Source organism: Echinops telfairi, unplaced genomic scaffold (genome assembly GCF_000313985.2).
Source record: "Echinops telfairi isolate 266 unplaced genomic scaffold, ASM31398v2 ScPeMD7_2;HRSCAF=8, whole genome shotgun sequence".
Taxonomy (NCBI): domain Eukaryota; kingdom Metazoa; phylum Chordata; class Mammalia; order Afrosoricida; family Tenrecidae; genus Echinops; species Echinops telfairi.
The window spans coordinates 7,721,196-7,748,174 of record NW_022103898.1 but is presented as its reverse complement, the minus strand read 5'-3'; the positions used below and the strand labels follow the sequence as shown (position 1 = coordinate 7,748,174).

The window sequence follows — 26,979 nt, the reverse complement described above, 5'->3', positions numbered from 1 at the left end:
TTTAAACTCACTGCCATCAGGTTCAAATCTGACTCAGAGGGACCCAATAGAACAGCTCTTGAGGTTTCCAAGACTGTCAGTCTTTACTGGAAGCCTCATCTTCCTCCGAGGAGTGGCTGGTGATTTTGAACCTCTAACCTCGTGGTGAAGCAGCCCTTCTCCTCACCTATGGCACCAGTAGGGCTCCTTAGAGCAAAAGACACTCAAAACGCTCATGACTAACACGTCAATTCGACTCACAGCAACTGCATAGCACCGGGTGGAACTGTCCCTGTGGATTTCCAAGACTGTACCTCTTTACGGCCGTACATGAGAGCCTGGAGCTGAAACGGGGCGAGCTGATTGGGAAAGGAAATTGGAGGAATAAGAGACGTTTTCTCGTGCAGATTCCAATCTAAGAAAGTTGCCTACTGGGCCAAAAAATAGAGGGATTCTAGACACAACAGCATGTGTCTCTTCAGGGCAGTGGAGCTGTCCTACAGTTAGACCGTGGTGACGGCTGCTCCAGTTGGTGGATGCCGTGTCCCAAACGTCCGGTCCCGTGCTCCTGGCCGGCCCAGACCCATGAAAAACTAAGAGCTGGAAGTGCTGGGGACAAAACCTCAGGCTACACTGGAGGAACGGTTTCCCTTCCTTCGGGGCACAGAGGAGCGGCCTCGGGGTCAGATGATGAACCTCTGGTGTGGGGGGTCCTGCCCTGGAGGGAATGGGCCTGCCCCTGGCTTGGCCTCAGTCACCACCACGGCCCAGGAAATTCAGATCTAACCTTGAGAAAGCCTGTCGTGCTGTGAGTTCTCTTATTCAAAAAAGGCAGCCCTGGTCATCGGTGGAACGTGGACACCTCCGTTGTCTGAAAGGTCATGTGTTGTTACAACCCAGAGGGCATTGCTCCTCTCCCACATGCAGGAGGTCAAAGGCAAAGATGCCCCTGGTTCTGGGTCCAACGCAGGGGTTGAGTATCGAAGCTCATGTGAAATCCTATACTAACAACCCTCCCCTGTTTTACAGATAAGGAAACTGAGGCTCAGGTAGGTAAAATCACAGGTCCCCCTGGCTGGTGAGTGGCTTTGAACCCGGCCTACCTAACCTTGGTTTTCACTCTTCACCGCAGGGCTCGTCACCTGACCCTGAACTTCAACAACAACAACAATCGCAAAATACCCTACTATGCAGAAATGACACGGCTTGTTCAAGGTCACACAGGAAACAGCAGGCTGGAGATTCAAACCCTTGCGGTCTGGCGACCTAAGCCTGTGACTCTTCCCCTTGGCATGCTGCCGGCCAGGTGCCTCCTCCACCGCCCACCTGGCCGACCGCACCCCCGGGGGCTCACCTGCGCTCTTGCCCGAAGAGGCGCTCCACCTCTGCTCGGCCGGGGCTGCGGGTGCGGCCCCCGTTGCTGCCCTGCGCCTGGGCCCCCGGCTCCCTCTGTGCCAGCCTCCTGGGCGGGGGTAGGTCAGCCAGCACCGTGTACTCCTCCCTCTCCAAGTTGTGCCTGGTCTCCCCGGGGGGTGCCGAGCCCCGGGAGCCCCCCGAGCTGCCCGGTGGAGGTGAGAGTGCCAGGAGCACTAGGTCACTGGGTGGGTGGCGGGGTGGGGAGGAGGCCCGGGGGGCATCCCGGTGCCCAATGCACACTTGCGGGGGCAGCAAGGCGCAGCCTTGCAGGGAGTCAGTGGAGGGGGCCAGGCTCTCCATGCTGGCCCCAGGAGGATCTTGGAACAAGAGGGAGGGCTCAGGGGCCTGGCGTGGGGGGGACGAGAAATAGGGTGCGTCCCGGTGCCCGATGCACACAGGGGTGGGGATGTGGGGATGCATGTGCACAGAGTCGGTGGAGGGGGCCAGGCTCTCTGTGCTGGCCCTGGGGATGTCCTGGAACAAGAGGGCAGGCTCTGGGGCCTGGCGTGGCGGGGAGGAGGCCCTGGGGGCGTCGCGGTACCCAATACACACAAGTGGGGGGAGCTGGGGAGGGTCGTGCTGCGGAGACTGGTCTTCAGCATCAGGTATCTCTGGGAGGAAGGGGAAAGGGTCGAACTGGGTGTGGCGGGGAGGTGAGGAAGCCCGGGGGGCATCTCGGTGTCCGATGCAGACGGCAGGGGGCATATAGGGAGGGTCGTGGTGGACAGAGTCGCTCTCTGATGCTCGGGGCTCTGGGAAGAAGGGAAAGGGGTCATGTTGCAAATAGCGAGGTGGCGAAGAGGCTCGAGGGGCATCCCGGTGCCCGATGCACACGGCACACTGAGGCTGGGAGGAGTCGGAAGTCTGGGAGGCGCCCCGGCTAAGCGGGTACAGAGGAGAGGCAGTCCTGGCAGCACTGTGGTGGCCGGGGTTCTGGGAGGATGAGGCGGCCTGGCATGGCGAGTTGTGCTTGGCGAGGGGGCCAGAGGACAAGGCTGAGTCAAGCTGGGCTGGCCGAGCTGGGGCTGCGGTCGGAGGCCTGTCCCCTTGGGTTGGCCGGAGCGCAATGGATGCCCAGGGAACCTCACTTTGCTTGGCGCGAGCTGGCGAAGAGGTCCGGGGGCCGTCGCTCTGGGTCGGCCGGAGCGGAAAGGAGGCCCAGGGGATGTCTTTGTTTGTGCGGTGTGGGGAGGAGTTCCGGGGGTTCTTCCGGGGAGAGGCGCGATGGGGAGACGCAGGTCCGGGATTGTCCGGCTGGGTGCAGCATTGAGAGGAGATCCTCCCAGGGTTGTCCCGCTGCTGCGAAGAGGAAGGGCGGGGGTTGGACTGTGGCGTGGATGAGCAGTGCACGTGGCCCCGTGGGGGACAGGGTGATCTGGGATTATCCCGAGGGGCGGAGGGTTTCGGGCTGTCCCGTTGGGTTGAAGAGCTTCTGAGGGTGTTCGGTTGGGTACAAGAAGTTCTGGGATGGTCCTGTTGGGTGGTTCGGTTGGGAGAGGAGGTTCTGGGAGGATCCCGCTGGGCACAGGGTGTTCTGGGATGGTCCTGTTGGGTGGTCCGGTTGGGAGAGGAGGTTCTGGGAGGATCCCGCTGGGCACAGGGTGTTCTGGGGCTCTCCCGTTGGGCGGTTCGGTTGGGAGAGGAGGTTCTGGGAGGATCCCGCTGGGCACAGGGTGTTCTGGGGCTGTCCCGTTGCAGGGTACGAGTAGGAGAAGCTGTGGGGGACCCGTCTTGGTGGGCAGAGGCGGCGCTGGAGTTTTCTTGCTGGGTGCTTTTGGAGGGAGAGGAGACGTGAGGGTTGCTTCGTGGGGTGGCAGAGGCTCGAGGGTTGTCCCACCGGGGGGTCTGGGGAGGAGAAGAGGCTCTGGGGGCATCCTGTTGTGGAGAAGCAGCCTGGGCTGTGGCGTCCCGCTGGGCAGAGCGATGGGCGAAGGAGGTGGCACTGCGAGGTCCGCTCTGGGGGGCTGAGGAGACAGCTTGGGCTGGTGCAGCCCGAAGTCGATCCAAGGAGAAGTACCCGCCTTCCCCCCGGAGCTTGGCCCAGTGCTGTCGCCCGGAGCTGGTGTCTGGGGAGAGGAGGGAAGCACAGGCTCAGAGGAGGCACCCTGACAGCCTCCCTTCCCTTGTCCCCTGTGATGGAAGAGCAGGGCAGGCTCCGCAGCCCCTTCTTGGCGACACTACCAAGATTCTTCTCCCTGACCAAGGCCAACGGGATGGGCGCTGGGGTCAGGAATGGGATCGAGACCAAGGGACAGTCAGTGGAGTGGGTCATAGATCTGGAAGTTGGTACAGTTGGGGGCAAGTCAGAGAGGAAACAAGCTCCCCAGGACAAGGTCTGACGATGGCCCATGTGACCCCAGAAGAGGGCGAGGGACCCCAGAAACAGCCCCTAGACAGCCTTCCCATGCCCGGTCTGTTTCCGAAACTGGACGGGCAGAAAATCCCTCATCTCTACGAATGAGCCTCTTTCTGATGAGTAAGTTCTAGAATGCTCCTCAGATCCTAAAGGACTCATGCGCCGCCTCCAGGATTGGGCTGACGCCAACGTGGGAGAGCCCACCCAAAGTCCAGCCCAGGCCTGAGCAGCATCGCCTCACCCGGAGATTTCAGAATACGCTTCATGGGCCCTGCCCTATGCAACACGGGTGTGAGAACCTGCCCCCAGCAGGTTCTTGGCCCGCACCCTCCAGTTCAAGGGGTGCTGTACCCACCGCGAGGCACACCATTGCCTGACAACGGCCCCTCACGAGGCCCAACCCAAGCACCTGGGCGTCACTCTCCAGCCCCTCAACCCCTGAGTCACTGGGCACGTGCCGGCCTTGGGCTGGTGCTTCCGACATGGAGTGCAGGGAACCGTGGGCTCATCCATCCCAGCAAAGGCCCTGCTTAAGAGTGCCCCTCCTTTCCCTCCCAGCCCGCCTCCACCAGCCTCTGGGGGAGGGGGGTGCAGTCCCAGAGGTCCCCTGAGCAGAGGCATGCATGGAAGGAAGGTGCCTCCGTGGCGCAGTGGACTGCCACACAACGTGGGCAGTTCCACTCTCCCATCGGGTCACTCCACTTTGGAACAGACTCCAGCACAGTGGGGTTTGCTTTTAGCATGGAAAAATAATAATAATAATAAAGCCAAACTCACTGAGGCTGAGTCGATTCTGGCTCACTATGACCCTGTAGGACAGGGTAGAACTGCCCCTATGGGTCTCCGAGTCTGTAACTCCTGACGGGAGTCGAAAGCCTCATCTTTCTCCCATGGAGCCACGGGTGGTTTTGAACTGCCAACCTTGAAGGTAGCAGTCCAATGAGCAACAACTATGCCATCAGGACTCCCCTGAGCATGGAAGGAAGCACATAAACCCCAAACTCAATGCCATCAAGTTGATTTCCAATTCAGAAGGATCCTATTGGGCAGAGGAGCCTGGTGGAACAGTCGTGACACATTGGGCTGAGATCTGAAAGGGCAGCAGTTTTCTTTGCTGCTTTCTGTAGGATAGGGTAAAACTGCCCCTGTGGGTTTCTGAGGCGGTAAATCATGACAAGAGCAGAAAGCCTCATCTTCCTCCCGCAGAGTGGCTGGGGGGTTTGAACTGCTGACCCTGTGGATCACAGCCCAATGGATAACCACTAAGGCTCCCCTCTGAGGATACAAGTTCTGCAGATTTCTGCTCAGCACCATGGCCACGAGAAGCCTCCACTGAGAGAGTCAAGACCGGCTGGCATTAGAACCGAGAATTCTACCACTGAGCCACCAATGCCTGCTGCTCACGTCACCCACTGCCACTGCAGGGAGCTGATCCTGTCTCACAGGGACCCTGTGGGATGACGCAGTAGAACCGTTCCTCCAGGCTGTGAATCTTTACAGGTGCCAACAGCCTGTCTTTTTCCAGTGGGTTGGCTGGTGGTTTCAAACCATCCTTGTGGGTCGCAGCCCAGTGAGTACCCGCCACGCCATAGTTGTCCTGAAAGACCATTCAGATCTGCTTGTCTCCTGCCCTCCCCTTGCCATCTCCCCACCCCAAGCCACCATCATCTGAAAACAGCCCTCAGCACATGCCCCCTGGCCCCAGGGTCTTTGCTCTACCAGGAAGATCTGCGTCAAAGGTAGACCTCATCAGACGCCACGCTTCAAACCAGCCAAGGGAAGACTAACCGGACCTACTGCGGAGGGACTGGCGCTGACTCACAGCCACCGTACAGGACGGTCCATCCCACTGCCCCGTGGGGTTTCCCAGGCGGTAAATCTTTGCAGAAGCAGACTGCCCCATCTTTCTCCCGAGGAGTGGCTGGTGGGTTTGAACAGCCACACTTTTCGTTCCCAGAGCAACTCTTTAACTACGGCACCACCAGGGTCTCCATCATTCACGATGGTAAGATTTTTTGTTCTGTTGATGCCAGTCACAGATCGGAGGAGATGACAGTCCTGATTTGGGCTGTGATCCTCAGAGTCAGCAGTTCAAACCCAGCAACTGCTCTGAGGGAGAAAGATGGGGCTCTCTGCTCCTGGAAAGGGTGAGAGTCTTGGAAACCCACAGGGGCAGCTCCACTCTGTCCTCTGGGGTCACTGTGAGTCAGCATCAACTCGGCAGATGCGTGCAGGAGTCCTGTGGCAGATTGCGTCACACCGTGGGCTGCGGCTCAAAACCACCAGCCGCTCCTGGAGAGAAAGATGAGGCTCTCTACTCCCAGCGTCTCAGAAACCGACAGGGACAAGTCTCGCCTGTCTGATGGGGTCGCTGTGAGTCAGAAGCAACTTGATGGATGACAGTCAGTGAATGATGGAGGCACATGGCACTCGGGGAAACCCAAGTCAGAAAACGGATAGATCATTGTGTCGGCAGTTCCCTAAAGCGTGCTGTACCAAAGTCAGTGCCTGAATTCTGCCACCGTCCTATGGTTCCGGAAGATGAGAATGCTCAGGAAGCCCGGGGAAGGGGGAGGGGAGTTCTCAGTACTACCTTGGTCCGAAAAACCAAACCAAACTCACTGCCATCGAGGCGATACCAACTCCCAGGGACCCTCCAGGACAGGGTGGAACTGCCCCTGAGAGTTTCCGAGACGGTCACTCTTGAGTGGGTTACGGGCGTGCTGCTCGCCGCAAGGTCAACAGTTCGAAACCAGCAGCCGCTCCTCAGGAGAAAGATGAGGCTCTCTACTCCCATAAAGAGCCAGTCTCAGAAGTCCTACCCTGTCCTCCAGGGCCACCGTGAGCCGGACTCGTTGGCAGTGAGTTTGTCTTAATTTAGCATTTGGCCTTGGTGTTTCACGTGAACGGAATTTCCTAGCCATCCATGTAGTGGTCCATGTCAGAACTCCCCTTCTGTCTACGGCCGGGTAACTCTCCAGGGCACGCCTGTCCGCGCTGTTCATTCCTTCACCGGCTAGCAAGCCCTTGGGTGGCATCCACCTTTTGGCTCTCGTGCGTGGTGCGACAAGGGACACCGGTGCACACGTATCTGATTGAGTTGCTTCTCCCATTTCCCTTGGCTGTAGACCTGGCTGTTCCCTGGCGGCGGATATTGAAAGCGCCCGGGACTGCCAAGAGAATAGCAAATGGGCCTGGAGGACGTACAGCCAGAATGTTCTTTAAGATGGGGAGACGAGTGCTTTGGGCATGTCAGCAGGAGGGACCACTTCCTAGGGAACGACATCCGGCTGGTACAGTGGAGGGGGTGGGATGGGAAAGAAGAAGACCCTCAGCAGATGACCTGACCGGTGGTGGCAACAGTGGGCCACCATTGGCAACGACTGCTAGGCGGGTGCGGGGGCCGGGCAGGGTTCTGTCCCCATGGTCCATGCACGGGGTCAGGAGGTCTTGACAGCAACAAGAGGGCGCACCTAGGGGTGGAATCGCCGGGCCCTGCAGTCCTGAATGGGCTGCCGACTCTGCTTCCCATCAGGGCCACCATTAGGCATTACCACCGGCAAAGGATGAGGGGTCCCAAGTGCCCCTCCCATCGAGATCCAACTCCCCAAGCTGCGTGCTCCTTCGGAGGCCCAAGGGTGGGCTCGGCACCTGCTGTCTGTGGTCAGGGTGGGCCCTGCGACGTCACCCCACAGAGCAAGCTTCCACAGCTCGGTGGGCCCTGGCCTGACAGAAGTGAATTCCTCCTGAGTCTTGGCCCCTGCCTGCCACCTGAGGACCTGCCACCGCGTGGATAGTGGTGACTGCCTCAGATTCAATGGGGCACCTGGTGAGACCCACGGCCAGCCACAGCCCACACCACAGCCCAGGGCTCCCAAGAGCCAGAAAGTGGGTACCGGGTACAAAACCCAGCCTGTCCTTTCAGACCACGGGCAACCTGGGCAGCCATTTGATTCCCGACATCTCTCCAGGGTCTGGTGCAGTGGGGGTGGCGGGGAGTGGTGGTGGCAAGATCTGACCAGGGGTTTTAAAAGATGGCTCTGGCTCCTGGGAGGTAGGTGGGACAGGGCAGGCGCTGGGAGCGCTTGAAGCGCTGGGCCTGGTGGCCAGGGAGCGGCAGTGGTGGTGACCAGGAGGGGACTGATCTGGAGTGTGCTTTGATGTAGTGGAGCCTCTTAGACGTTCAAGTGTGCCTAGAAGCACTGGGGAGAAAGGCCTGGCATCCTCCTTCCAGAAAAACCAGCCACATTTCCGAGCCCTGGGGCCACTTGACTACCAGGGGCAGTGGGCATGGAGGAGGTGCCGATGTGAATGGCTGGTGACGAAAGGGAAATTAGGACAATTGGCGATTTGGGACCTGGGTCACTGGGGACACACACTGGTCACTAACAGAGAAGAGAGCCGGGTTTAGAGGGCAGATGGGGGATAGGGGTGTCCACACGCTAGCCTGCGCCTGCCATGCCTCTCTGCTCCTCCGCACTGGCTGCTCCCTCCGCTCTGAACCTGAGTCTGTCAGATCTTGGGTACGGTCCCCCTTCCCAGACAGGCCTGCTCTGCCACTCCCTTGGAGCCGCTCCTAACCTCCACGCAGGCCTCCCCATGCCAGGCCTGCTTTCTGGCTGGACTTCTGGCTGCCTCCCAGGACTGGATAGCCAGCTCAATGAGGCAGGACCTTGGCTGTCCCATCCCCCCCGGGGGCTGCTCCAGCTCCAGGCAGAGCCTAGCCCCCAGCAAGGCAGTCAGACAGCATTTAATGAATGTGGGGAGGGAAGAATGCTGTTTGGGGGCCCCTGAGACACAGGTGAGTGGGGGTACCAGCAGGAGGCAGGATGGATGAGTGCAGAGAAGCGGTCCAAGCAGGAGGGCGAGCTCAAGAACCATCCATTTCAAGGGTCTCAAAAGCCAAGCACTAAATGCTCAGAGGGGGCCCAGAATGGACAAGCAGGGCAGAGGGGATGAAGAGGGACCGGCCAGGGAAGGAAGGGGGAGTCCAGGGCGGCTCTGTGGGTTCTGGCAGGATGGAGGGCACGCCCCCCTCTGCGTCCCTACTGCTGCTCCCATGATGGCCTTCCAGGGGGCTCAACCACGCTCAGCTCCTGGGCGGGGAAGAGATGTCTGTTGAGCACATCACCTCATCCCTCCCATGAGCCTTTGGGAAGCCACGGGCACCACACCCTCAAGCCCAGCATGGGCAGCCCTGCCCACCTCTCCCCTCCTGCTCCTCCCTAGCGGCCGCGCCTCAGCAGAGGCGTCCACACAGACGCCTAGGCCTGGAGCTGGACCTCTCCCCTGGCCCCTGAGTCCATCCCGCCCACCTCTTCCATCCTTGTCTGTCCCCTCTTCATCCCACCACCATGGTCCTACTTCCGCTACCTCTAACTGCAACGGGCTACGGAAGGGGGGCAGCACAGTCTGCCCCCCGAGTCCCCAGCGGCTACCGAACTGTCTCATGTGACTTGCCTTCCTCTCTCACCACCTACTTATTGAAGTTCTAGTCGCTGGGGTGGATCTTCTTTGGAAGGGCGTCTTGGCAGAGGTCACCAGTGACATCCCCACAGGCCCTCCTGGAGTAGGGTGGACGGGATTGGGAGCCAATTAATGGCTGCCCCATAGGAAAAGCATGAGAGAGAGAGAGAGAACGGGAGGAGGCCAGGCAATGAGAGAGGCAGAGATTGGAGTGGTGCTGCCCCAAGCCAAGGCTCTCCTGGGACGGACAGAGTGGGGAGAGGCTGGGAGGGAGCCCCACCCGAGAGGGACCCTGGCCCTGCCCACACCTCGAAGTGTGAGAGGATACAGTTCAATTGTTTGAAGCCATCGGTTTGTGCTACTGTTACAACAGCCCGGGAAACAAATACCCTGCCTCCTACCTACAGATCATCTGTCTTGCTGAACTACCTGGAGACGCCGCGCCCTTCACGGCCAGCCCTTCCATCTGGGCCTCCCGAGAACAAGGCGGTCTCCCCCAGAACCCCTGCTGTCAGCACACCCAGGAGGTAGACCAGTGACAAAACACTGTTGTCCAGCACACTGTCCACAGCCAAGTCCTCCCGGGTGTCCCAGGAATGTCTTTCTTAGCTCCACTTTTTCCTATCTAGGATCACACCTGGTTTCTGGGTCTCCGAGTCCCCTGTGTTGGCTCCCAACGCGTGCTGACCCCACACAACAAAACGCTGCACCGTCCCCAGGATCAGTTTCGGATTGGCTGGACCACTGTGATGCGTCAGCCTTTCATTGGCTGGTTTTTAGAAAGGGATCACCAGGCCTTTCTTCCTAGTCTGTCTGAGTCTGGAAGAGCCACGGAAGCCCGTGTGGCATCTCAGTAACAGATGCCTCCACTGGCCAACCGATGGTGGCTGCGTACAAGGTGCTCTGGCCAGGAACTGAACCTGGGTCTCCCACGTGGAAGGGGAGACTCCTACCACGGAGCCACCGCTGTCCCGTGGTCTCCCCGCCTTCTAGAACCGACTCTGGCAGTGCGTTTGGTTGTGTTTTGTTTCGGAGTCTCTCACAGGGTCCAGGTCAGTGCTTTGCAGAATACCGACCCCACCCCCACCCCCCGTTTGGGTTTGCTTCCGCAGGACTGGACGCAGGCGAGGCACTGCCGGCAGGAAGACCGGCCGAGCCCTGCCCGTGGCATCCATCAGGGGCTTCCCCCCAGAATGCTCCCCGTGGGGACGCTGAGCTGCCACTTGGTTAAGGCAGGCGGTGTCTGCCAGCTGTCCCCATGCTAAGGAGGTGGCGCTTCCCCCCCTGTAACCAATGCGCAATCAGAGCGGGGTCCTTCGAGGGCAGGTGACTGTCCTCTGCCCAGAACCCTTCACCCAGCGGGCCTGGCCTTGGCCAATTGTGGGGCCAGAACAAGTGACCACCACAGCGGCTGCAAAATCATCGTGTCACCGGAGTTGCCTCCGACAGCCTCTCCCTGCTCTGGATCATGCTCCACACCTCGCCCTGGCACGTGCGGCCGAACACACAGGCACAGGAGGACACGCTCCTCCTCAAAGACCTTCCATGGCTCCCTACTACTTAGAGAAGACGAGTCCCCACGCCTTGACTAGACCCTTGAGACCCCATAGGGTCTGGCTCCTCTCAGATGTAGCCGTCCATGCTGGGACAGTCCACGCCCACCTCCAGGCCTCTCTGTCCAGGCTGTGTCCCAGCAGGCATGCCAGCCCTTGCCCAGAAGGCCCTCCTCTGGGGGTCTTCCCTGGCTGGAGGGAACCCCACCGCCCCCTTTTCTCCCTTCTTCACTCACAACCAATGCGGTGCGTCGGTTTCTGCTGTGCTTCTGTCCCGGGCTGTTCCCCACCACCCTGGCTCCCCAGCCATCTCTACCTCACCAGATGGTGAGCATCCTGGGCCAGCCGCCCGCTCTCCTCCTGGACGCCCCCGGTCTCCAGCCCCGGCTCTCCACACAGCCAGCCCTCGCACCGAGAGCTAACCAACGGGCAACATCAGGATGACCAGAGAAAGGGTCGAAGTCGCCAAGAATGTCATTTTATCCAGCGTCCCAATCAGTGCTCACAGACGCAGCGAGGCTGTGGGCTGTGCTGGGCAAACCTGCTGACCGAGGACCTCGCTCACGAGTCAAGGAACAAGGACATCGCTTCGAGGACTCCAGGGCACCCGGCCCACGTCCAGCCACCAGGCCGGTCCATGCCAGAGCTGGACGACAGACAAGGAAGACCAGAGGCCTTGGTGCCCATGAGTTCTGGCGTGGGCGAAGAAGAGAGAGTAGACCGTGGGCAGCCCTGGAAAAGCACAAGCAGATCTGTCTTTTGAGAAGGATGCGGAGGCTTCCGGAAGTTCATGGGAAAATGGGATTGACAGACGATGGGGTTTCCCCCACGAGCTTCCGAAAAGCTTCCTACAGTCAGAAAGCTGCTCAGAGAGGGAGGTGGTGAGATGTGGTCATACTTCGGACCTACAGTCGGGAGAGACCAGTCCTTGGAAAAGGACACCGTGCTGGGCACAGTGGAGGGGCGGCGAGAAAAGAGGAGGACCCGCGGCTGCAGCAACAGCAAGGACGGCGCGGGCGGCCAGCACAGGACGGCAGTGCGTTCTGTGGCAGGTAGGCTCCCGGCAGCACCAGGAACAAACACCGATGTGCTCGAGGAGAGGATGCTAGAGGCCCCGTGGAAAGCCAGGACTGCCAGGCGGAGGGGGGGGCTGGGTTTGGTGGCCCCCAATCCCCGGATCCTGCTGGTGCTGAAAACAGGCCAGGGGACAGCGCAGAGCAGCGGGCTCGGCGGGCAAAACCACGAGGAGGCAGGAGGCGGGCTCACTGACTGTCCCGGGTTTCCATGGGCTTGGCCTGCTCAGGGGTGCTCCCCATCTCAGGGAGCATCACCCCGGTCTCCTTGAGGGGCACTGCTTGCTTCGCCTCTCAGGCCATGAGGACTGTTCAGGCCCTGGCCCCAGGCCTTCCCGCCATGTTGGGCATCTGCCTCTTCCTGGACCTTTCTCTACGAATGCTGGGAAGCAGGTGGGACCCACTGGTGCCCCCGGCTGTTATCGGGGGGAGGGCTTGGCCAGGAAGAGAGCCAACCAGAAGAAAGCAAAGCGCATCCCATGCTGACTGAACACCCAGATCCAGCCACGCCTGAAGCTGATGCCCCTTAGACTTTTTATTCTGTGAACCATTCTGTGTATATTCAGACACCCCCACCCACCAGCTGGAGAGGGGCTGTATTGACAGTGGGGCAGTGGAGCACACGGTGGCTGCCCCACCAGTCCACGGAAACAGCTACGGTTACGAGGGAACCCTGGCGGTGCTACAGGTTAGGCACTGGGCTGCAAACCACAAGTCTGTGGTCCAACCCACCCGCCGCCCCACGAGGCTGTCTGTTCCCGTAAAGACTCGAGGTCTCAGACTTGTGACAACGTGTCGGTGTGAGCCAGAATGGACTTGACGGAGGGCTGGGGGTGGGTTACTGTGAGGACGATGTGCCCCCCCCCACAAGCCAGGTCCAGAGGCCACAGGCCCTCCCCACACCGTGGTCCCAGCACTCACCCTCCTGCCTCTGGCCGGCCACGTCTGTTCCCACAGGCGGCCTGCTGAGGAGGGATGGGGCCCTGCGGGTGCTGTCAGTCCTCGGCCCTTCCTGGATCCTCCGAGGGATCATCTTGGGGAGTTCGGCCACGCTGGGGACCCCCTGCCTCTCGACAGTGTCCCAGTCCTGTCGGGGAGGGAAGGAGAGGGGGTTGCAGGGGACAACGGGGCCAGCAGGAGCCAGGTGGGGGAAGGGAAAGGAAGGACCATTTAGAGAGTGGCCAGCTCAGTTACAGGGTCAGTTCAGCCATTGGGAGGGGGCCAGGAGGGTGGCAGGACTTGACCGGGCAGCCCCCTTGCCCTCCAGGCAGATCCTAGCCTCCCACCCCTGCCCAGATGTGCGACTCCTACCAGGAAGTCACTTTGTCCTCTGAGTCTCCCTTTGCTCACCATAGTGTGGCCATCACAGCCTGGAGCTCTGGGGAGAGGGTGCGGGTGGGGTGGGGGGAGCCCACGCCCACCGAGCATGTAGCTCAGAGCCGACACTTAGCTGGACTGCTGTGTTCAGCACCCCCATGTCCTTCTGCCACATCCTTGCCTCTCCTGCCCCCTGCCAGCCCGATAGGGTGAATGCCCAGACGCTGGGCCCCTGACCCTCTGCCAGCCCAGCAAGCCCGCTCTCCTTCCTCTGTCCCTTGGGAGTCTACACCAGACTGGCCAAGGGACTCACCAGGGTGTGGTCAAGGCAGGGCCCAGTGGCCCTCGCTCTGGGCACCCCATCCACGCCAGCCCACCAAGACCCGAGGGACTCCAGCAGCCGTGCCTGCTGGGGAGTCAGCCGGAGCAACCTACTCCTCCCCCACCCCCCTGCACGCACAGCTGACTCCACCCCCCACCCCTCCCGGGCACCAGCCCTCTGAGTGGCTGGTTGCGAGGCAGCTGAGTGTCCAGAAAACCTTGGTCTAGTGCCCTGACAGGAGAGGCTTGTCCGACGGTTTGGGTGAGGTCCTGGGGATGGGGACAGAGGTGTGACCTGCTCTCCCCTGCACCCCGGCCCCAGCTCACCACCGAGGACAAGCAGCTGGTATCATCAGGGGTGTCACCGCCAGCACTGGAGCTAGGGCCACAGCCGGGCTCCTCGCTGTCGCAGCTGCCACTCAGGGAGGCCGCCTGGTCCTCACGTCCTGGGCTCCTGCTCCCGGGACCAGCTGGGGGGCCCTCAGTGGAGCACCCTGATGATGGGCCCCTGGGACAGGGAAAAGGGCTTTGTTCCCCATAGAGAATTAAGGTGTGGACCCCCACCCCCCAGACCCTGATACACACACTCACACAGGGGCCCACAGATCTGCTTGGTAGCCGGGCCCGTGACTCGGGTGGCCTCCGCTAACTAGCACAGACCCCTGTTCAGAGAGCATGCTCCACTGCCGTGGCGGCAGTCCTGCATCAGAGGGACCCTAGAGGGCAGGGTGGAACTGCCCCGCAGGGTCTCCAAAGCTGTCTGTCTTTACTGCTTCGTTTTGCTCCTGAGGGTCCACGGGTGGTTTTGCACCTCTGGCTTTTGGTTGGCTTTCCAGCCCTCTAACACTGCTCCCCTGGGGCTCCCACTCCAAACCCAACCGAACCCCCTGCCCTCCTGTCAACGTCGGCCCACAGCGACCCTATAGGACAGGGTGGGACTGCCCCTGCGAGTTCCGACACGGTCACTCTACGGGAGGAGAAAGCGCCGACCTTCTCTCAGGCACCTATCCAGTGAGTATCCTCACTCCTATTTTACAGACGATGAAACTGAGGCTCAAAGACTGGCCACGATCCCCAAGCTAGGGAGGGGCAGCCTGTGCTGTAATCCAGAGCCATTGCCCAGCCTTCGGCAGTCACTGGAGCTGGGGGGTGTGGGGTGGGGAGGGAGGGGGGTGGCAACAGAGCTCTAAAGTCTAGAACAGCTAACAAGACAGTCATGTGGGCTAAGGTGGGGCTCTGAGAGGCAGCAGGGTTCCAGGAGCAGGGCCAGGGCCAGCCTGAACGCCAGCAGGGACACCCAAGAGAGTGTCTAGTTTTAGGGAGTCACACAGGCTTCTGGGCTCAGAGTTGGCACAACGCTCTCCACCCCCCAACCCCCGTGTCAAGGAAAGGCTCTGACGAGTCCTGCACAAAGAGGCTCAACTTCACTATCCCAAACCAAACCACCGCCACCTAGCCGGTTCCAGCCCATAGTGGCCCTGAAGAGGCTTTGCCAAGGCTCTAGGTCTTTCTGAGAGCGGACAGCAGCATCTTTCTCCCGTGGACCAGCAAGAGGGTTTGGGCTGCCAACTTTGTGGTTAGCAGCCCGATGCTTCCCCGGCAGAGCCACCGAAGAATCAAACTCGCTGCCAGGGAGTCTATGCGACTCCCAGTGGCCCCCCTGGGGGTTTCCGAGACTGGCACGTTGACGGGTGGAAAGCCCAATGCCCAGTCTTTCTCCTAAGCAGTTCTGCCCCGTGCTACAGGGTCGCTTTGTGCAGGTATCAACTCCACAGCGGTGCGTCTGGTCTGGATCCGTCCGGTGAGCATTGGGCTACTAAGTTTCCAGGTTGGAAGTTCAACCCACCAGCTGCTCTGTGGGGGCAAAACGAGGCAGCTCCCACAAAAACAGAAAGATCGGAGCCTCGGAAACCCTCACAAAGATTCAACTCACCCAGGTCCCAGTCTGTCAGGGATGGAGCTGAAGCTGGAACCCAGGTGTCTAGACACTGCCCCCTCCCCAAGGGCCATGCCTTCCCAAGGCCCCGTGACCCCCAAAAGGGGCCCCAGTTCAGCTCAGGCCGATGAGGGGCTGTGGATGGAATCCCAGAGCCAGAGGAGAGCATGGCTCAGGAGGTGGGTGACAGGGGCCCTGGGTGGGTGATGAAAAGCAGGAAATGAGGGGGCTGCATCCACTGGAGGGCTGGTGCGTGACTGGCCCTTGCCCTGAAGCTAAGCTGAGCACGGTCTCAGAGCATCAGGGGGTGGGCAAGGCCCTCCGGGGGAGAGACAGCCAGGGTTGGGAGGGTTGGCTCAGGGGACCAGGGTGATGAACTGCCTATGCCACATGACCCACACCACCCACCCCCTCAACCAGACACTGCCCTCACGAAGGTGTGTAAGGTGGAGTGGGTGAGGGCTCCTGCCCCAGGCAGCCCTGGGTGGCACTTACCGTTCTGGCCCGAGGTCTGGGCCGAGACCAGACGGGCGGCTGGAGGTGGAGGCAGCGAGCGGCTCTGGGGGTGCAGGCGGGCGGCGGGGCAGGTCGCAGTAGAGCGCCTCAGCATGCACAGGGCTCCCGGACTCCTGGGACGGAGGTGGAGACAGGAGCCTGCTCAGGCCCACATGGGGCTCCCCTCCCCCACCTGGCTGGCTGGGGGTTTTCTCAGAGGACTCTTCCCAGGATCTCCCACTTCCTTCGCAAGGAGGGGCCACCCATGTGGCCCAGGGAGCCCCTGGGACCCAAGCCGGGGCTGGCGGAGGTGCACACGCACGTGGGTGAGCACAGATGGGCTTAGCTGCAGGTATGTGCGCGGCATGCAGGCCTGGGTGTGCTTGTTTGGGGCCCAGGTGCGCACATGGGTATGGTGTACATGTGATTGTGCAGGGCTATTAGTGCACAGATGTCTATGTGCGTGTGCACGTGGGTGTGCAAGGATAGCGCCAACATTCACGTATGTTTGCAGAAGTGTATTGATGTCTACGTAGGTGTGCATGTTGGTGTGTGTGTGTGTGTGTGTGCAGGGATGTGCAGAGAGTCTTGTAGCCAGAAGGAAGGAAAGGACTGAGGAAGACTGGAGAGGGGGGAGTGTTCGCAGGCAGACCTGTAGAACTTGGGGAGGGGGTGGTCCGCAGAAGGGGAAGACAAGAGGGGGAAGACCCTGAGAAAATTAGACGATTGGGGATCTCACTATCACCAACCAAGAGAAGAGCCAGTAGCAGAAGCATTTTGGAGGGGGGGTTAGGACTGAGAGTTTGCCTGTGTACCTCCTTGATCCAAAATTAAAATTAAAAAAAAGAAAATTGGATGATTTAGTCCCTCAGGGAGGGGCGGGGGGGGGGGGGCTCCAGGGCTGGGGGGTCAAGGCCAAAGCTGAGGCACCGCCACTCCGGCCTCCCTCCAGTTCCCTCTGCCCTCAGCTGGCCAGGGCTGGTGCTGGGCTCACCCAGGGGGAACGGAGGCTCCCCTCTGGGAAGGCCCCCCCAGCCCTCCCCTCTCCTGGGTGGCAGGGCCCTCCCCCCACTTGGCGGTGGGAGACCGTGGTGGCCACTGCACCCCGCGCCCCGCCTCTTCTCAGATTACCTGGGCTGCGGGCTCGGAGGTGGCAGCTGGTGTCTGTCAGCACCCTCGTTCCCGGGGGGCTCCGGCTCCGGCCCCCACGCTGCTGCCCTCCCAGGCCCCGACTCCCTGCACCAGTGGCGGCGGCAGCGGCAGCGGAAACCTTAGAGGGGCCGGCCGGCCAAGGGAGCAGGGCCCCTCATTACTGTTTCATAAGCTGGGCCCAGCCAAGAGCAATGCAGGATATGAGACCAGGCAGGAACCTGATCTGGAGGCTTACCTGAGCCCGCCGGGCGGGGCCTGGCCCAGCACGCCCTGGAGACCCTGCAGCCCAGGCCAGAGGCCACAGCCCGGCCAGAGCCCCGGGGTGGGCACAGCCTCTGTGGGGTCCAAGGTCACTCCTGGCAGGGCCTGGGCAGGGCCGAGGAGAGGGCTGGGGAGCCGGCCGCACCACGAGGCCAGCGCAGGCCTTCCTGAGCTTCATTTCACCCCCTGCCCCCAGGGAGATTTGGGTCAGGGCTGGGCAGCAGTAAGATCAAGGCCCGGGCACACCTGGCGCTTCCGCCACCCTGGGGACCTCGCAGTGAATGGGAAGGCGTTGCTGGTCAGCATCACCATGAGGCTGTGGCCCAGCCAGGTCAGCAGGACCCCAAGGGCCGCGCCACCTTGTCTCTGCTTCCCAGCGCCACCCAGCCGGAGGAGCAGGCCCAGCAGTCAGTCCCTGGCTCTGATTTCCTGCCTGGCCGGGCCTCTGGCAGATCTCAGGCCGGCCCAGTCCTGGCTCCTCCAGTTCCTAGCTGGGCGCCTGGGTCGGCCGGCTCTCCCTGTCTGGGCTTTGTTTTCTCCTCTCTGAAATGGAGATGGAGACCTTGGGCCAGCGAGTTCCTCTGGGGCTCGTCGTGAAGATGACCCTCCCAGGGTCACCACTGTCATTGTCACTGTCAGGTGCCGTCCAAGTCCACCCCACTCCCAGCAGAACAAAACGCTGGCTGCCCTACTTCACAGGGTTTCCGTCGGCTGACTTTAGAAGTCGACCACCGGCCCTTCCTTCCTAGACCGTCTGTCGGAACGCTGTGCATCACAGCCACAGTCCAGGGACATTGAGCTGCCAGTCTGTCCACTGATGAGTGGTGGCTGTGTACGAAGTGCCCTGACTGGGAAACCAGCCTTGCCACACCCTGTGGAAGGCTCCCAGTCACCAAGAGCCCATGATGAGGATTAAAGGAGTCGATATTTGTAAAGCGCTTAGGAACTGGACTGGGCCCATCTACCTTAAATACCATCCATAAGGTAAAAACATTCCGTGGAATCTTAGGAATGTAAACTGTATAGAATTACGTGCGGTGCAACGAAGGCTGAATGGACGCACGAGTGTCTGGCTCCTAGCAGGGGCCTCCCGTCGAGCCCTCCCCTGCCCGGCCGGCACTGGGCCGGGCATGGTGGAGAATGGGGGCATGCCAGCATGGACTCCCGAGGAGGGTCAGCCATGAGCGGTGCAGGCACGTACAGGTGGGGGCCTCCCTCGGCCTCACACAGGAAGTTGTGTCCTCTGGGGCCTGAGGCCATCTCTGTCTACAGGAGAGGAGTGACGGTGTCAGAACTGGACCCACCTGCTTCTTCACGGAGCTCGGGGGGACACCTTGATTCCACCCCAGGGGCAGCCTGTGTGTCCCAGTGTGATGAGGGCTCCAGCAAGCCTGGGGCCAGTTCCTAGACTACATGCTGTGACTGTTCAAACTACAGCCAGGGGCCCAATGGGCCAAGCTTCCAGAACCCAGCCCTCTAAGAGGAAGAGCCGAGAAGCAAGCTCAGTACCCTGGAGACAGGGAGAGGGGCGGCCCGGCGGGCAGCCCGGGCAGGTGCTGCCAGTCTACTCCTTTCATCGACAGCCAGCTGTAGGCCGGATCTCAGGGGCAGTCTGGGTGGCAGCAGGGAGGATGGTGAGGCAAAAGAAAAAGCCAAGAGGCAGTGATTGCCGGCCTCTGGGGCCTGCATTCTGGGTCCAGGGAATGGTCCCCACCTGTGTCTGGTCAGGGGCCCGGTTCAGGAATGTAACCCTGACCCCCTCACAGAAGCCAGCAGCGTTCAGAGCCATCGAAAGCTCCAAAGGGTTTTTCCATAAGCGCTCTTCACCGGTGGCGCAGTGATTTCACCTTGGGCTGATCACCGCAAAGTCAGCAGTTCGAAACCGCGTGTAGCTCCGTGACAGAACAATGAGGCTTTTTTACTCCCATAAAGAGGCACCGTCTCGGCGGCCCACAGGGGCAGGTCTACCCTGTCCTGCAGGGTCGCCATGAGTCAGAATCAACTCAATCAACTCGATGGCAGCGAGGTTGGATTTTGACTCCTTGCTGCTGTCTGGGTATCATTTCTTGCCTTGGCTTCAGGGAGCTCTGGATCCAGCTCCTGACAGCTGCTGCCTGAGTCTGACTTTCATCAGGGCCAGACTTGACGCAGCTCAGGCCTCTCCCCCCCATGCACCCTACCACCCAGTGGGGCGTCCCTGGGGGCCGAGGGGTGCAAGCAGCGATTGCTCTCAGCTGCTGGCTGAAAGGCTGGAGAGCCCAGTTCGCCCAGAGGGGCCTGGGACGAGAGACGGGGGATCCACTGCCCACAGGTCAGCTGTTGAAGACCCCGCCCCAGGCAGGGGGCTTGTGCTCAGGGGACTGGAGCCTCCAGAAAGGGCGGGTGTGAATGCCTGCACAACTCCAAGTGTGGCCTCCCCCATCACTGAATGGCACCTAAGAAACTCCTGGGTGGGTGAGTGCTTTTGGGGGTACGTTGTCACCAGCAACAATAAACAAAGAAACCCCGTGACGTCAAGCTCGACCCCACCGACACGTCCGAGGTGGCCAGGAGCGGCGTCCACTCGATGGCGCTGGATTCGTGTCCAATGAGGTGTCCCACAAGCACCTCAAACCCACCCCTTGCAGACCTTCCACCTAAGTACCCTGCCTCGGGAGACACCTGCGGGGCCAGCGGGGGGGCCTCCCCACCCTCAGCCAAGACCCGAATCCTGCAGCCTCCCTGTGTGTGGATATCTGCCCCGTCACCAAGTCCTGTTTCCTCTTGCAAGTCATTGTCCCTTGTCCCACTGGCCTCCTGAGTTCACGCTCACCTCCCTGCACTCCGTTCTCTGCCCGGCAGTCAGAGGGACTCTGGAAAATGGAAAGCCAGCCATGGTTTCTCTGTGGAACGTTATCTGCGGCTCTCTAAGCTCCCAGGGTAAAGCTCCAAGCCCCCTGTGTGAGTCCAGGCCCCACTAGCCTTGCCCCATCTTCCTCCAGGCCGGAGCGTCTCTGCCTAGGGGGCCCCTCTCTGGTCCCCATGTGCTCCGCTTCCCTCTGCCTCGGGGCCTTTGCATGTGCTGGTCCCTTCCTCTCCCCTCACCATCACTGCATCCATGTCTGCACAGCCTATGCCAGCATCTGACAGTCCCCTGCAGCCCCCAGGGCCCGATCACGACCAACCGCTCCTTCACGGCCGACATGCTTACGTCACTGTCTGCCTGCAGGTTGGTTTCTTATAGGTCCCCTTGCTGGACCACAAGCTCCAGGAAGGCAGGGACCTATCTGTCTTATTGACCACCGTCCCCCGACCTCAGTTCAGCCACAATGGCTGGTGCATTTTAAGTGCTGAAGACATCAACGGGCCGAGGTCTTGGAGTTGGGGAGTGGCAGACCTGAAAGTAAAACGCACATCTGTCTGGAGTCAAGCTTTCCTTCTGATCCGTGCTGGCTGCCCCCGCCCTTCCCCATCCATTGGGGAAAGGTCAAGTGCATGAGAGATGGACCCACTAGACTTTCAGGCGTCTGATCTCTGAAGCTGGGGACTGGGGTGAGGGCGCTGTGGCCGGGGGCGTAAGGATGGGTGGAATAGAAGCTCTGGGGATCAGACTGACACTGGAGGTTGGTGAACTGGGTTTCCAAAGTGTCTGAGATGCAATGATGGGTTCCACCGAGAAGGAAGGAAGCTAAAGGCTCAAGGGAGAAAATGACAGACGGACAGCCTACGTCAAGCACCTAACCCGAGAGCAGAGCGGCTACATGGTGCCCAACTACACCTCCAACTGTGGTGCGGCCTGGGAGCAAAGGTGGAGATCTGGACTGAGCATGTGCAGAATCTGCTAACCCAGAGAAAATGCCTCTACTCCTTCCACTGTTTAAAAGCCTATTTTCACATGAGCTGGGAGAGAGAGAGGCACCAGAGAGCCAGTCAGGGAGGCTGGTGTGTTGATTTCTCTCTCCAGGGAGATTCGTTTTTTGTTTTTAAATCATTGTATTGGGGGCTCTTACTGCTCGTGTCACAATCCATCCATCCATCCATCCAATGTGCCCAGCACATTTGTATATGGGTTGCCATCATCATTTTCAAAGCATTTTCTTTCTACTTGAGCCCTTGATATCGGCTCCTCATGTCTCCCCTCCCCTGCCTCCCTCATGAACCCTTGATCATGTATAATCCCCCCATGTCTTAAACCAACCACTGTCTCCCTTCACCCACTTTTCTGTTGTCCATCCCCCAGGGAGGGGATTATAGGTAGATCGTTGTGATCGGTTTCTCCCTTTCTCCCCCCACCTTCCCCTTGCCCTCCTGGTATGGCTACTCTCAATATTGATCCTGAGGGGGTTTATCTGTCTTGGGTTCCCTGTGTTTCAGGCTCTCATCTGTACCCATGTACATGCTCTGGTCTAGCCGGATTTGTAAGGTAGAATTGGGGTCATGGTCGTGGGGGGAGGAAGAATTAAAGAAGTAGAGGAAAGTTGTATGTTTCATCAGAGCTATACTGCACCCTGACTGGCTCCTCCATGCTTAATACAATTTCTCCGTGCAAAAACCTCACTCCGTGCCTCTCAAACTAAGTCTTTATTTTGGAAAGGGAAGAACTGGCAGCTCCGGCAACACAACCATTCTGGCTGGAGGCACAACAGACGGTCCCAGTCAGAGGGGGCCCCCAAACGGCCAAGTCCCGAGAAAGGCCTCTGTCTTAGACTGACAGCGGCTAGAGGGACCCAAGCCCATCACCCTTTCACCTTGGCACGGAAGGCGCTCCTGGAGGGATCCTATCGGCCAGTCACAGACCAGTTCATAGTCTCGGCAGCAGCAACCAGGGGAAGGCGTTCCCTTCGACAAGCACTGTGCCAGACCACGGGTCAGCACTTACCCCACGGCACAGGTGAGCAGGCAGGGAAGTTAGTTCCCGGAAACTGAACCAGCAGACTGGCAGTTGAGAGCAGGCCGACACGTGTGTAAACCGTAACCAATGTCACTGAGCAACGTGAACAAAAATCATGCCGTGGGAATCCAATGTGCCGCCGGGCAAACTCCCATCCCAAAGACAAAACTCACTGCTGTCAAGCCAAGGCCGACTCAGCCTCCCTGGAGGACAGGGCCAAACTGTCCCTGTGGTTTCCAAGACTGTAACTCTTTCCGGGAGTAGAAAACCCGTCTTTCTCCAGAGTCTCTGTTTGACACTTGACCTTGAGGATCTCAGCCCAACATGCCACCAGGGCAATGGAAGACTGCATTTGAATGGGGAAAAAGAATCTTCCAGGTTACGTGTCAAACGGGCCACATGTGGTCTGGGGATACAGCACCACATCCTCCGGGAGCTCTAGAGTCTCCACTCTCTCCGAGAGAGTGACCCCAGAGGGGGTCGATGATATATGATCACACAGCAGGTAAACAGAACTGAGGAGGAACCGGGCCCTCGGCAGCTCCAAGGCCGAAAGACAATTCCCTGACAGACAACTAGCTCTCAAAGCCTCAACCACTACCAACACTCGGTGGGCACCTCCATCCAGGGGGTGACTGGCCCTTGGAGGACAGGGATGGCTGGGCAATTGCAGGCCCGGGGCTTCTTTCCTGGAGTCCTGGTGGCCCTGTCCAGTCAGCGCTGGACTGCTAACCCTGAGGGCATCAGCTCAAACCCACCAGCCCCTCCATGGAAGAAAGAGGAGGCTCCCTGCTCCCGTAAAGATGTGTAGCCTGCGAAGCCCTCTATGGAGTTGCTGTGAGTTACAACTGACTCGATAGTGGTAGGCTTGCGGTTTTGTTTTGTTTGGAATTTCGGTGCCATCCGTGGGTGGTACTAACACTCAGTTGCCAGCCAGAAGGTCAGAGGCCAGCCAGAAGCACCTCAAAAGGTCTGCTGATGTCCTTCGAAGTTCTGCTAGGACACACACGGGGTCAGCACGTGTCAGGATCAACTCGACGGCCACTGCTGTTCTTTAGCAGGCGTGCCCCGCAGGACGAAGGAGCTCTGGCAGCCTAGTGGTTACACACTGGGCTGTTAACCCTAAGGTACGCAGTTCAAAACCACCAGCCGCTCTCGGCATCGACTCCAGGGCAGGGAGAGAGAGTGATATGAAGGAAAGAGTTGAAACGCCTACATAGAAACAGGAATGTTCAGGAGGGTGGACTTGACTCTGAGCTTGCTGCCTCTGTGTTAAAGGGGGAGGTCAGGGGTTCTAGAAGGGCTACAGAGAGCCAGGCCTTACAGGAGGAGCTCTCATGGGAGGACCCAAAGGGTGGAAACGCTGGAAGGGGAGTTGCTGTCTCACTGTGGGATGGGCATACTCTGATGGCAGCAAGGTAGGTACACGTGCTCATACGTCTTCCTGTGAACCCGGGGCGCCTGGCACACACTCTACCACCCACAAAAACCAACCCACAAGAAAACCAACTCACGATGCCGACTCACGGCGACCCTACAGGATGGGTAGAACTGCCCCTGTGGGTTTCCCAGACTGTCACTCTTCCCAGGAGTAGAAAGCCCAGCCTTTCTCTCTTGGAGATATTGGTGGTTTTGAACTGCTGATCTTGCAGGTAGCGGCTCAATGTGTGACCACTACGTCCTCAGGGTTCCCCCATTGCTTTCATAGCCTTCCATATTCTGGACATGATCCCGGTTTTCCACGTGCAGCGGTGACATAGAGGTCTGATTCGGGGTGAGTCACAAGTGGATGGCGAGGGCCAGACAGTAAAGGAATAGACAAGATGAGGCTGACAGGCGCTCATAAAAGCAGAGCAGCGAGGATTAAGAAATCCGAACATGGTCCGGCTGGCTCCTGGTACAGAGGGGAAACACAAACTGAGGCCCTGCCTCGCAGCGAGGGCACCATCGGCGCTCACACTGCAAGTTACAGGCCAGCCCTGGCCACACTGCCAACTCCCCACCCCACCCTACCCACCTTCTCAGGAATCCAGCCCACCTGGTGCCTGGCTCCGTGGGGTTCCTCGGGGTGGGGACAGTTTTGACGGAGGCACTGAGTGTGCATGTCCGTCTCAAAATGTTCGCAGGAAGCATTCCCTGCCTCTGGCTCCATGTCAAAAGAGTTCCGTCGGGAAGCACCTGTGGTCCAGTGGACCCTCTGGGTGGGACCTGGAAAGATGAGGGGGAGGCAAGATCAGAATGGCTGACTGGGCCCCCATTGGGACCCCAGCCCCAGCTTGCCCCAGTCAGGACAAGGAACCAAGGAATAAGGCTATATCCATCCATGCATCCACTCCTTGGCTCATGGATTCGCTCAACGAAAGCTCACTAAGCACCAGACTGCCCTGCATTTGATGCCTGCTGAGGAGCCCTGCTGGCACAGCGGTTACACGTTGGGCTGCTAACTGTGAGGTCAGCAGTGGAAAACCACCGCTCCCTTGAAGAGTTACGGTCTCAGAAACCCACAGGGGCAGTTTCACCCTGCCCTGGAGGGTTGCCGTGCCTAAGGTTTTCAGTGGCTTCTTCCTCCAAAGTGGAGAGCCAGGTCCTCCTTCATTGTCTGCTCTTCGTCTGGAAGCTCCTCTGACACCCATTCGCTTTGAGTGACCCTGCTGGCATTTGAAACACCAGCGATGTAGCTTCCAGCATCACGGTAATACACAAGCCACCGCAGTATGACAAACTCACAGACAGGTGGTGGGTCCTGGTTTCAGATCAGGGCTGCAGCCTCTCACCACACTGGTCCACCGTGAAGCTGGCTCATATGAAGAAGAGTGTGGCGTCAGGTTGGGAGGAAGGCTTATTAACCACCTGCAGCCTTGGTGACACAGCCTTGCTTAGAGAGTGAGGAGGAATTGAAGCACGCGCCAATGAAGGAAAAGGATTGTAGCCTTCAGTCTGGATGGGACAGCTCAATGTAAGGAAGACCCAAATCCTCTCAAACGGACAGATAGGTAACACCATGATACATGGAGACAAGGTTGAAGGTGTCAAGGATTTTGTCTTGCTTGGATACACAATCAATGCTCATGGAAGCGGCAGTCAAGAGATTATAAAAAACATTGCATTAGGAAAGCCAAAGAAGAGTGGATGCTGTTGAACGTGGTGCTGGAGAAGAATGTGGAAAGTACCGTGGACGACTACAAGGACAAACTGATCTGTCTTGGAAGAGGTGTGGCCAGAGTGCTCCTGAGAGGCCAGGATGGCCAAGACGTCTTTGTCTTACATACTGTGGACATGTCCTGAGGAAAGACCAGTCCCTGGAGAGAGGTGAGCTGTTTAGTAAGTGAGATGGCAGCCCAAAGAGGGAGGCCCTCACCGAGGTGGATGGACACGGTGGCTGCATCAATGGGCTCAGGCAGAGGAACAATTGGGAGGTTGGTGCAGGACCAACCATCGCTTTGTCCTGTGGTGTGTAGGGTCTGTGTGGGTCAGAGCCCATTCAATGGCACATCACAATGACAACAGTGTCACGATGAGTCAGAATCAACTCGATGGCAGGGAATTGAATCCCCATCGTCGTGCTGTTCACTGCGCTCGGAACACCCTCTCTGGGCTTTCACACCGCCTGGCTCCTGGGTCCCTCCCAGACCTGCTCAGGTAGAACCTCTCAGGACTGGATCTGGATGGGCACGATCAATGAGAACCGCCCCCCCCCCCAGGGTATTCCAAGGAGTTCCCTTGTCTTACCTGTGTTATGAACTAAGATTGTAGATCACATTTCAATATCAATATTCATTTCCTCCCTGCAACTAAGGCACAGAGGTTCCCTCGTGGCTCAAGGGGCTGAGTTTGAGCCGGACTCAAACCCAGGTCTGAAACAAGGTGTGGGCAGGTACCTGAGGAGTCTCTGAGAAGCAGTGATGGAATTCAAATAATTTAACAGCCGGTCCACAGCCCTAACGACCTTTTAAATGCAAAATACGCACACAAATATAGACCGCAAGGTAGCTTGCAATTTTATACACAGTATTTAAATAAGAACGATGAAAGCAGTACACAGAACTAGATTATGTCATAAGGAGGATGAATGTTAAAAAAAAAAAAAGAAGAAGAAGCAAAAAATGTAAATTTGTAAGTCCCACATAGCTGGCCAGCTCCACACCTTAGAGGGAACCCTGATTACAAGTGCCATTTTAGCAACCGGTTCACCCAACTCAACAAAAAATTAGGTATGGGTTCGGTTGGTGCCAACAGACTGAATCCCCCCACTGCTGAGAAGATGACAGGGCTAAGGTCACATAGCAAGTTTAGAGCAAGCCCAGGATCCTGTCTTGAGCCCAGGGCTCTATCTCTGGGTGCCCCTGGGCCTCACCCAAGCTTTGGAAGAACAACTGGAGATGCCCTGCCCCTCCCAACTGGCACAGAGCCCCAAGAGGGCAGTGGGGGGCAGCCTGGGGGAGGCTGAAGGGACCCAACTTCTCAAAACACACAACCTATTCTGTCCTCACCTGGTGGGATCAGGCTTTTGTTGCCAATGTCTGCTGAGAGCAAGGCAATTTCACGTCCTCCCTTGGGGCAGCCAGGAGAAAGGACCCTCCGCCACGAGTCCCGGAGGACTGGACTGGGCTGGGCAAGGGTTCCGTGTGGGGCGGGGCACCCACTGGCCCCTCCAAGGCTCGCGGACCCTCCTGGGGGGCCGTCTCCCCGCGACCGAGGTGCGCTCGGGTCCCGCCCAGTCTAGGCGGCTCTCTCCTAAGCGGGACACAGAAAAGCGCATCACCCCGGAGGGACCGGAGCGCCGG

The 26,979-nt window shown here is 59.2% G+C and overlaps 1 protein-coding gene across 1 annotated transcript in view; it reads right to left on the bottom strand.

Moving 5' to 3' along the window:
* Positions 1 to 24,347, bottom strand: part of LOC101643049 (TRIO and F-actin binding protein) — a 63,224-nt gene extending 38,877 nt beyond the window's left edge. Inside the window, exons 1-6 of the mRNA XM_013004035.2 lie at positions 24,213 to 24,347; positions 18,478 to 18,591; positions 15,913 to 16,046; positions 13,809 to 13,935; positions 12,765 to 12,930; positions 1,334 to 3,461 (exon numbers count right to left, since the gene is read on the bottom strand). Coding sequence (XP_012859489.1) covers positions 1,334 to 3,461; positions 12,765 to 12,930; positions 13,809 to 13,935; positions 15,913 to 16,046; positions 18,478 to 18,591; positions 24,213 to 24,347 — 2,804 coding nt within the window. The remainder of the gene's footprint in view (positions 1 to 1,333; positions 3,462 to 12,764; positions 12,931 to 13,808; positions 13,936 to 15,912; positions 16,047 to 18,477; positions 18,592 to 24,212) is intronic.
* Positions 24,348 to 26,979: the final 2,632 nt, after the last annotated feature.